We start from the raw sequence: 11,742 nt of genomic DNA on the forward strand, positions 1-11,742 counted from the left end.
ATGGGGTCCGACAATGGCCCGGTGTTCACTGCCAAAGTAAGTCAATCTGTAGTTGAGGCCCTTAAGGTCACCTGGAAGTTACCTTGCATTTATAGACCTCAAAGTTCTGGACAGGTAGAAAGGATGAATCGGACTCTTAAGGAAACATTGACAAAACTAAAATTAGAGACTGGCGAAAACTGGGTAAGTCTCCTCCCCTTAGCTCTGCTCAGGGCCTGATACACCCCATATGTAAAAGGGCTGACTCCTTTTGAAATCATGTTCGGCAGACCGCCACCTCTCCTCTTGTGGCTGCAGGAGGAAGAGCTGGCCGTGCTATCTAACCAAAATCTCCTCAAGTCCTTACAGGCACTCTCGACCAGCTCAGCAGCTGTGCACCAAATCATCTGGGCAGTTCATCAGGAAGCCCGTGCGCCCAACCCGAACAGCCCACCTGTGTGTGCCCCTCTTGATTTTGTGTGGGTGAAGCGACATGATCCAGGTACTCTTGAGCCTCAGTGGGAAGGGCCTTTCCAGGTCATCCTAAGCACCCCAACTGCTGTCAAAGCGGGGGGAAAGAAGCGCTGGATTCACCACACACAAATCAAAAAGGCTGAAGACGCATCGGGACAATGGATTGTAGAGCGCACAGCAGACCCACTCAAGGTCAGACTGAAAAAGGACCCTGTCTAGGCATCCTCCTTTTATGCCTCTTGGTTTTGGCAAGCGGGAATCCCCACCAAGCCCCAGTTTACTCCTGGGAGGTTACCTGCATGCTGGACGGTAAAATCATTGGGAAGGCCACCACCTCATGGCCCCCCAAAGCTACATACTGATCTTTGCAAAATATTTGGGAAAGAATGGAACCACCCCTCACCATAAGGGGATCTGGGATATTAGGGGGAAATGCTGGGTATGTATCTACACAGACATATGGATGTGGAAGCCTTAACCTTGAACAAGACCTATAGTGAACCCAGCACTATGTCTGCCCCCAAGAAGGGCCCCCAGAGTGTGGGAGTGAAGATGACTTTTACTGTGCCTCTTGAGGCTGTGAAACCTTAGCCCCATGGAAGACCACTGATGCACTACTCCTGTTTACCAGGACAGTGAGGCCTGGGGCACCCACGGCCAACTGCTTGGTTGGGGACTGCAATCCAGTAATACTACAACCTTTAGACTGGAGGGCGGACTATTGGAAAGGGGGAAAAACATGAGGGATCTGACTATATGTGTCAGGCCGGGATCTGGGCGAACTTTTCACCATTCAACGTTGCACCCTTCCCCTGGTCCGAAACCCTGTGGGGCCCCTGTGCCCAATATTCCAAGCTGAGCCCCCGCAGCCCCCCAGGCCTACACAAGCTCCAACCCCACCTCCATCTGTTCTGGGAACACCTGACTGGAACAACACGGAGACACTGGAGCCAGCCCCAACACCAACCGGATCCTCGGGGGAACTTGAACCACCGCCAGATACATCTCATAGGGGTTTATTGGGTACTCTAGAGGCTATGTTCCACTTCCTTAACAAAACTTCACCCAATATGACTAAGGACTGTTGGTTATGTCTAAACCCTGAACCACCTTATTATGTAGGGTTCGGGGCAAATATCTCTTTTGGAGCAAATGCTTCCGAAATTCGCAACTACTCAGTTGAAAGCTTGCCCAATGGTTTCTGCATATGGGACCACCAGTCTCGAGGTCTTACCTTAGAGGACTTACAGGGAGCTGGTACCTGTATAATCCCGGTAAATTACCCCCTAAAGTCCTCCCCGTATTCTTCCTCCTGTACCCAGGTAATAGAACTTCCTAAGGAATTTGATGAATCCCTAAATAGATATTTTGTTGCACCAGAGGGTACCTGGTGGGCATGTAATAATGGAATTACTCCCTGTGCTTTCCCCCCAATATTACTATCAAAATCAGATCCGGGCATTTGAATCCTAACCCACATACTCCCACAGGTATATTACTATTCAAGAGAAGGGGGAAGGGAACATCTACGGTTAGAGCCCAGGCGGTACAAAAGATCACCCGTCCTAGTCCCCCTCCATGTTGGGCTAGGCATAGCAGGATCCATAGCTGTTGGGACAGCTGCCCTGGTAACTGGACAACAAAACTACAAGGAACTAGGGCAGCAAATTGACCAGGACTTCAGCACTCTTGAAAAATCTGTAGGACAGCTAGAAAACTCTCTAAGCTCTTTAGCAGAAGTAGTTTTACAGAACCGAAGGGGGCTAGACTTGCTATTCCTTAAACAAGGTGGATTGTGACTAGCTTTGGGAGAAGCTTGTTGTTTTTATACCAACCACTCGGGAGTTATTCAGGAAAGTTTAAGCAGCTTAGAAAATGCCTCTTAGATAGAGAGGAAAGAAGAAAAGTAAAAGGAAATTGGTAAGAAAACTCTTTACTTGGTCGCCCTGGTTAACCACCCTCCTGTCAGCCATAACCGGCCCACTGGTCCTGCTACTTACAATTTCACTGTTCAGTCCATGCCTCGCTAAATGCTTACTTAATATTATTCAAAGCAGAATCCAAGCTGTCAAGCTCATGGTCCTCCACACCCACTACCAACAAATCCCTAAAGAAGGCTGGCAGGAAGCAGAATCAATGATATGATTCCCAATAAGACCAATAGGGAATGTACTGGGCTGCGTATCTGGCACTTCAGCCAGGCAAGGCACACCGTGCTCTCTGTTCCTAGGACACATAGATAAGAAGGCGGTCACTGTACTGATGCTGTACTGTGTCAGGAACAAATTCTGTAAACAAGGCATTGTAACTAACTTTGTGATTTTTGCAAATAAAAACGCTGTAACTCCTGTAGTTGGCACTGGAGTTCAGCCTTTGCTTTGGCAGGGTGCTGTAACTGTAGTCTCTGGCCAGCTTAATAAAGGCTCCTAAATTTTTATCTGAGCCCCTAGTGGTCGTCTCCACAGGTCAGCCATTACAGAAGCAGGAGATCATAGTTTGAATCCCAGTCAGGACATATGCCCAGGTTGCAAGCTTGATCCCCACTAGGGGGCGTGCAGAAGGCAGCCAATCAGTGATTCTCTCTCATCATTGATGTTTCTCTTGCTCTCCCTCTCCCTTCCTCTCTAAAATCAATAAAAATATATTTTTAAAAAATACTAAAATAAAATAAGCTTTTAAAAAAAAAAAACAGAATCCATTTTATTTCCTGACTGTAGACTCTGCATCGGAAGCCCAACCAGCTCTCCTGTCAGAGTCTCAGAGAAGTGTGAGAAGACAACCATGCAACTCTCCATTTAGAGGGAAAATGAGGCTCAGGGAACTGCAGAAGGGCAGAGGGTGAGTTAAAACCACCCAGCTGCCCTTCCTGGTTTGGCTCAGTGGGTAGAATGTGGGCCCAAGGACTGAAGGGTCTCTGGTTCAATCTGAACAAGGGCACATACCTCCATTGCAGGGTTGATACCCAGCCCTGGTCGGACACGTGTGGGAGGCAACCAATCGATGTGTCTCTCTCACATCAATGTTTCTCTCTCTGTCAATCCCCCTCCCTTCCACTCTCTCTAAAAATCAATGGAAAAATATCCTTGGGTGAGGATTAATCAAGAAACATTTTTTAATAACTAAATAAATAAAACCACCAGCCTCGGGGACATTCTCAGAGTGGGAGTTTCCCTGCCACATTCACACGTGACCATATTTATCTCCTCCAAAAGGCTTCCCCACCCTGGCTCAAAGTCCAAGTAGCACTGGAAACATGGCTCATTTTCTAGACCAGAAAGGCCTGGAGCCCTCATTTACTTGTTATGAAATACTTCCCCTCCTCTGAGCCTCAGTCTCCTCACTTGCAAAATGCACATCACAATCCCTTTCTCTCAGGGCAGTGTGAGTTCTATATATTCAGAGCTTTGAGCTGGTGTGGCGACTCTACAGACAGCAGGCTCTCTGTGAAAGCCACCTCACCCTGGTGCGAATCCATGGGCCATTTGTTTACCATAGTGAACAAAGAATAAAATACTTAGGGATGGATTTAGCAAAAAAATTTTTAAAAATATACTCCACAAACTACAGCACATGGTTGAAAGATATTAAAGCAGACCTAGCCCAGCTGGTGTGGCTCAGTGGTTGAACATCAACCTATGAACCATGAGGTCACGGTTCGATTCCCGGTCAGGGCACATGCCCAGTTTGCCGGTTTGATCCCCAGTGTGGGGTGTGTAGGAGGCAGCTGATCAATGATTCTCTCTCAGCATTGATGTTTCTTTCTCTCTCTCCCTCTCCTTTCCTTTCTTCTGAAATCAATAAAAACGTTTTAAAATTTAAAAAGACAGATAAATATAGACTTACTATATAACCCCAAAATCCCACTTGTAGATATATACTCAGGTTAGTAGGAAATATTCAGTCTTTCTCCTCTGTTTCTCCCTTAATCTCACACAACTACCCCACTCATAGCACTTTTGACACCAGAACTGTAAAGGTTTTCTCATACCAAACAATTCTGACACCGACTGGGTGTCCTATAATTTAACTCCAGTCTGACACTAGCTACCTGGATACAGTATTAGATTCCACAGGTTAAGGGCTCAGTCTCTCAAGACTTCAAATGCCAATCACAAGCCCAGGTGATCACTTGGGCTTCTGGCCAATAGGCTATAAATCAGAGGTTCCCATGACCCCTGGATGGGTTTAATTTATTTGCTAGAGCAGCTCACAGAACTTGGAGAAGCAGTTTACTAACATTTACCAGTTTATTATAAAAAGGATATGATAGCCCTAGACAGTTTGGCTCAGTGGATAGAGCATCGGCCTACAGACCAAAGGGTCCCAGGTTTGATTCCAGTCAATGGCACATACCTTGGTTTCAGGCTTCTCCCCAGCCTGAGCCCTAACAGGGCTCTTTCAGGAGGCAACCAATTGATGTGTCTATCTCACGTCGATGTTTCTGTCTTTCCCTCTCTCTTCCACTCTCTCTATAAATCAATGGGGAAATATGCTCAAGTGAAGATTATCAATAACAAAAATAAAAAATAAATTTAACAAAAAGGAATGATAAAGAATACAGACGAACATCCAAATGAACACATGGGCTTTATGGGAGAAAGTGCGGGGCTTCCATGCCCTCTCCCAGCGAGACATTCTCCCAGCCCTAACATATGATAACCACATGGAAGCTGCACCACATATAGGCATGATCCATCATACATTTCAATTCCAGGCCCTCTCCCCTTCATGGAGATTGGGGTTGGGGCTGAAGATTCCAAGCCTCTAAGCATGGCTCAGTCTTTCTGGTGACCATACCTCACTCAGGAGCCCACCAAGCATCACCGAGTAAAACAAAACATATTCCCATCAACCAGAACATTCCCAGGTATTTAGAAGCTCTGTGCCAGGAACTGGGGAGATCTGATGGGAAAATTAGCAGTGATATAACCATACAATGAAATATTATTTCACAATTTAAAAATTTAAAAGAGCCTGGCTGGCATGGCTCAGTGGTTGAGCATAGACCTATGAACCAGGAGGTCATGGTTCAATTCCCAGTCAGGGCACAATCCCAGGTTGTAGGCTCGATCCCCAATAGGGGGTATGTAAGAGGTAGCTAATCAAAGAGTCTCTCCCATCATTGATGTTTCTCTCTCTCTCCAACTCCCTTTCTCCCTCAGATCAATAATAATACATTATTTATAAAAATAAAAATAATAAAAGGCCCTGGCCAGTGTAGCTCAGTTGGTTTGGGCATCATCCTTGCACCTAAAGGTTGCTGGCTCCATTCCCAGTCAGGGCACATGCCCAAGTTGTAGGTTCAATCTCCAGTAAGGAGCATGCAGGAGGCAGCCAATGGGTGTTTCTCTCTTATATCAGTGTTTCTCTGTCTCTCCCTTTCTCTTCCTCTCTCTCTCTCTAAAAAATCAATAAAATATATTTTTAAGTGACATAATCATACATACCACATGAATAAACCTTGAAGATAAATGCTAAGTGAAAGAAAACAGGCATCAATACAACATGTGCTATGATTCCGTTTATATAAAATGTCCAAAATAGGCAAGTCTATAAAGACAAAGTCGATCAGTGCTTGCCAAAACCTGGAAGGCAGGAAGTGGAGAACTAATGACAGGCACTGGCTTTCTCTTGCAGCTGATGGAGCAGTTCTAAAATTGATTGTGATGATGACTGCCCAACTATGAACAGACCAAAGATCATTTAATTGTATGCCTTAAATCAATAAATTGTGTGACATGTGAATTCCCTTACTACAAAGCTGTTTGAAAAAATGGGAGGCAGAAACATTTGCAATCTTGCTCCACAGCATATGTTGTTAATTCGGCTCAAATAAAATCTTATAAAATGTCTCCACAATAAAGAAATGAATGAAAATAAAAAACTGGGAAGCCGTTCCTAAAGGTGGTTTTGAATTTTACAGTGGACTTGACAGAGGCCCACATGGTATCCCCTGCCCTGACTTTATGAGGGGTCTCTCCCTGTGCCCTGCGAGGTGGGGGACCCTCCTTTTTCAGCCTGGTCAGGAACCTTAGAATCCAGGCCTGCTTCATGCCTTTTCTGGCTAGGACAACCTTGGGGAAAGATTTTAACTGCTCTGGCCCTGTCTTCTCATTTATAAAATGAAAATACCACTAATTTTGATATATAGTTTTGTTACCAGATTTAAACCAGAAAAAGTATGTTAAGAATTAAAAGCTCCCTGGCCAGTGTGGCTCAGTTGGTTGGACCATTGTCCCCGTACACCGAGAGATGGCAGGTGTGATTTCCGATCAGGGCACATACCCAGGTTGCGGGTTTAATCGATGATTAATGTTCTCACATTTCTCTCTCTCTCTCTCTCTCTCTCTCTCTCTCTCTCTCTCTCTCTCTCCCGCTCCCCCTCCCTCTTCCTTTCTCTCTAAAATCAATAAATATATGCCCGAGTGAAGATAAAAAAATTTCAAAGGACCAAATGAAAATTTTGGAGCTTAAAAGTAGGATGATGAAAATAAAAAAACTCAGTAGAGGGCCCTAACTGGTTTGGCTCAGTGGATAGAGCGTCAGCCTGCAGAGTCAAAGGTCCCAGGTTCAAATCCGGTCAAGGGTATGTACCTTGGTTGCGCGCACATCCCCAGTAGGGAGTGTGCAGGAAGCAGCTGATCGATGTTTCTCTCTCTCATCGATGTATCTAACTCTCTATTCCTCTCCCTTCTTCTCTGTAAAAAATCAATAAAATATATATTATTTTAAAAACTCAGTAGAGGGACTCAAAAGCAGATCTGAACTAGCAAAAAAAAAATGTTGGCAAACTTGATAAGTGAATAAAAGTATCCAATCTGAAAAGAAGAAGGAAGAAAATTTAACAGAACATCAAAGACCTGTGAGACACTATCAATAGAACAACATAGACATAATGGAAGTACTAGAAGGAAAAGAGAGGAAAGGGCAGAAGTAAGAACAATTTGGGGGGTACTGGCATCTCAACAGTGTTGTTTGCTCACCAAACACATGGATATCTTTCCACTGATTTAGGTCTTTTTCCATTTCTTTCTACAATGTTCTGTATATATCAAACAGGTGGATTTTGTGATATGTAAATTATGCTTTGATAAAGCAAGATGAAAAACAAGACTAAAGGGAAGTTTCTTGGGTACTTACACTGGGTCCCACGATCTGGATCATTATTCAGTCAGCAGGAGAGATGGACATTTGGTTCTTTTCTCTTCCAGGCCTTAAAGGTTCTTAATACTAACCAAAAAACCCTAGGCATCTCTCCTGGGGTTAATCTATTTACATCCTGCATCAACTTCATGAATTTTCATCATTTCCTATCAAGCTAAGAGAGCCGGGCACACCTCCTAGCTTGTTGCTCCAAACCTGTCTCTTCCAGCCCCAGCTTACTCGCTCTCCTCCTGAGTGCACGCCAGGTGGGCCTGGGTGGGGTGCGATGGCCTCCTCCCCTGGGCTGGGAATATATGTGATTAGATACTGCTGTCCATCTGGTCTGTGCAGTGGTGGGTGTTGTCATGGGGTCATCTCATACTACTTAAGGAGGAGTGTCCCTCCCTCACCAATGGTGTGACCAGGAGGTGATCAGAACAACATGGCTATTTCCTTCACAATCCTACCAGGACTATAGAAAGAGTGGGGTCAGTCCTGGCCAGGTTGGTAGCTCAGTAGGTAGAACATCTTCCCCCTACCCCAAGGTCACAAACAAGACTCAACCAATGAATGCATAAATAAGTGGAACAACAGATCCACACCTCTCTCTCTCTCTCTCAATCAATCAATCAATAAAATTTTATGTAAAAAAAAATAGTGGGGTCAATGTTTCACTTCTTTGGCAACCTGCAGACCTCTACCCTCCTCCTAGAAGTCTGTTGTGACTCATTGTTTCTACTCCCAGACCACACACTGAAAAGAGATAAAGGAAAAAACTGACTTCTCTCTCCTTTCTCTCTCTCCCCCCCTCTGCCTCTGCATAGGTTGAGCATCAACTTATGAACAAGGAGCAAGAATCATCAATCAGGTTGTCTCCTACATGCCCCCCACTGGGGATCAAGCCTAAAACCAGGGCATGTGCCCTGACCCGGAATCCAACCGTGGCCTCCTTGTTCATAGGTCCACCTTGCTCATAGGTTCATAGGTCAAACACTGTGCAACACCCACCAGGTGCAAGCTGTAATAGTAACACAGTGCCCAACATTGTAGTAAGAACCTGACCTCAATGAATCTCACACAGTCCTAGTGGAAGTACTAACAGTTCACCATCCTATATAATAAAAGGCTAATATCCTAAGTGTCCAGTATCCAGTCAACCAATCAAAACATAATATGCAAATAATATGCATACACTCACAATGATGTGCACTGACCACCAGGGGGCAGACGCTCTGACTGGTAGGTTAGCTTGCTGCTGGAGTCCGGCCCATCCGGACTGAGAGTTAAGACTTGTGACAATGGGGCGCTGTGCCAGGAATCCCTGATGATGGTTTAATCCAGTAAAATGAGAAGGGGCGGTCAGGTTGAATGGGAGGAAGGTGATGGCATCGTGTCAGTGCTGTTCCCCTCTCCCCGGGGCCAAAGGTGAGGCCCGCTGTCCCTCTTCCTTCTCTCTGCGCTCCTAACAGGTGCCAAGACGGCACTTCTGGCCAAGAAGGGCTGCACCTCCAAAGGGATACCCACCATAACGTTGGTCCAGCACTCCTCACCGCCCGACATAATGTTGGTCTCCTACAGCAGCTACTGTGAGCACTCCTTCTGTGACAGCAGAGAGAACATCCCTGAGATATGGAATCCAGCGGTGATCCCAGGTACCTCAGGAGGGGAGAGAGAAAGGCGGTCAACCTGGAAGGCAGTGTAGGTCTTCCTCCTTCTTGTCCTTTTCTACCACAGCTTATCATCGTTTGTGTGTTTTCCAATGTGGTTTGCATTCAGCGTTGTTTTGTATTCGTTTCAGGGGTCCAGCATAGTGGTTATATGATTGTACTAGAGGCCCAGTACACAACACTCCGGTGGGTCCCTCAGCCCGGCCTGTGCCTTCTTGCAGTCTGGGGGACCTCGGGGCCCCTTCCACTGGCTGCTGACACCAGTTTTCCTCCAGCGCCCAGAACCCAGGCCTTCGCTCTTGCCAGGAGGGGCTGGCAGCGCAGGTTCAGCGCTTAGCTCTGCACCGGCAGCCTGGGCCGTAGGGGAAGAGCTGGTGCTGCGGGTTCAGAGCTTAGCTCTGCGCCAGTGGCAGAGCCGGTGCAGTGGGCACAGCGCTTAGCTCAGCGACGGCCACGCGGACCCCGGGGGTGGTGCCAGCACGGCGGGTGAGGGGTTTAGCTCTTTGTGAGCTTCGCTCTTCGGTTGCCACACCAGTCTATGCTCACTGCACCTACCCAGGGCCAGGGGGCTTCGCTCCATCGCTTGGCGCCTACATATGCAAATTAGCCACCATATTTCTTGGTGGTTAATTTGCATATCGCCCTGATTAGCCAATGGGAAGTGTAGCGAAGGTATGGTCAATTACCCTTTTTGTCTTTTATTAGATACAATGCTTTCCACAGTGTGCCCCTGGCATCGCACCTACCCACGCACCCACCCAACACTTCATTTTGTGTTCCTATGTGGCTTAAGACCAAGTGGGCCACACACAAAAGGACCTCAGAACTTCTGCTTGTCATTCTTTTTCTAAATTGTTACCTTGGGGTATCAAGACTGCTCAGAAGAAAGGGATATCAGTAAAGGCTGGGATATACATTGGATTTTGTGTCATTAAACAAGATGTCCATGAAGATCTCTGAACAAGGTGACAGCATTAACCTAACAATTATCACTTCCCGGCTGCCACCTGATCATAACCTGCTTCCCTCCTTTGGCCTATCATTTCAGCTCACTTCCTTCTCTTCCCTCTCTTATCTACTGTGTTCTAGCTGAAGCTGGTATTCAAAATAGTTGACAATGGTACTGGCCAATCAAAATGGACACGGTTATAACAGCCAGACCAGCCCTACCAGTGCCTCGCAGTTGAATATCAACACTGCAATTGCTTACAATCCCCCATATTCACCAAGTTGGCTCACAGCTCCAGGCCTTTGTCCTTACTGTTACCTTTGCTACCCCATAAACCCCCATTTTCACAAAGCTAACCTCTATTCATCATCTCAACTCAGATATCTGCTCCCTGAAAACACCAAATTCTTTTAGGTAGTTGAGTCTTCCTTAAGTTTTTTCTCTTATACCTAAGACACAGTGTCTACTGAGGTCTACTGCATTGTTTACATCTCTGTCTCCTTCTAGACAATGATTCTAGATGGAACTAAGCACAGAGTTTGAAAGTCATGTTGGTTGGGGTTCTGACAGCCAAGAAAATCAGTTGGGAGAGAGTAGGGAGGTGGCAGTAATAGGCCTTGGTTAGAGTGGTATCAGCACGAAAGACTTGGGGAAGACGAGGCAGCAAGGAGAGAACTCCAAAAGCAGGACATACTCTTAAACTATTCCTCTCTTTCCCCCTCCAGTTCCCAATATATGTCAGCAGCCTTCCACTGACCAACCTGTTTAGCTCTTGGGGCCTGTTCGAGTGCGCCTTCTCTTCCCTGTCCCATTGATACAACTCGATGCTATCAAGGAAAACTTCGGGTTGCTGGAGGTAAACCGAACATCTGATGGTTTCACAGACAGGAAAACTAGACATCTGAGTGGATCCCAAAAGGATCTGTCCCTCAAGGATCCAGGAATGAGAAGGGACTGGATTCCTCTCTGGTTTTCTAAAACATCTGTGTGTCTCCCCATCGTTACTTGTTCCATAGGAGACATTGACTCAACTTTGGAGGTCAAAGGCTGCACATCTGTACCTCATTGTGGGCTGATGTCTGGGATATTCACAAGTGGACCCATGTTGGTAAAGGAAATGTGTCCATACCAATCTCTCATTCAATCCCGAAAGGTTGGAAATGGGGCCACCACCTGGCTTCCCATTTCACTTGGGAGGTTTGGGCTATTGCTGCTGCTATTGTTATAATCGCTCGACAATGTTCCTGGGGAGACATCTGTCTGGAGTCACAGGACACCTCTTTGGACTGGAAGCCTCTGAATGCTGGTCATGAGTTGATGAGCAGGTGGAGACTTGAAGAACACAGAGTTCCTATGGATGTGTTTGACATTTTCTAATAAAGTTTCTGTTCTGCTTTGTATGTGCCCCCAGACTCAAAGTGAATTTTAGTGCTGAAAGGGCCTTTTAAATGTGTCTCCTCTAACCCACAACTTTGGGAGAAAGGGAATCACAGATCTGGAAAACTTGAGTGAGTTTCTCACATTACATAG

At 46.1% G+C, this 11,742-nt stretch overlaps 1 protein-coding gene across 1 annotated transcript; it reads left to right on the forward strand.

Moving 5' to 3' along the window:
* LOC308530620 (testis-expressed protein 101-like) lies at positions 1–11,440 on the forward strand (the record flags this gene model as incomplete). Its single annotated transcript, XM_081107329.1, has 5 exons — positions 1–36; positions 298–481; positions 9,066–9,248; positions 10,967–11,068; positions 11,229–11,440. 5 exons carry the CDS (start codon positions 1–3, stop codon positions 11,438–11,440), a joined length of 717 nt encoding a protein of 238 aa, XP_080963455.1.
* Positions 11,441–11,742: the final 302 nt, after the last annotated feature.

The sequence above is a fragment of the Myotis nattereri genome (assembly GCF_964212035.1).
Source record: "Myotis nattereri genome assembly, chromosome: 15".
Taxonomy (NCBI): domain Eukaryota; kingdom Metazoa; phylum Chordata; class Mammalia; order Chiroptera; family Vespertilionidae; genus Myotis; species Myotis nattereri.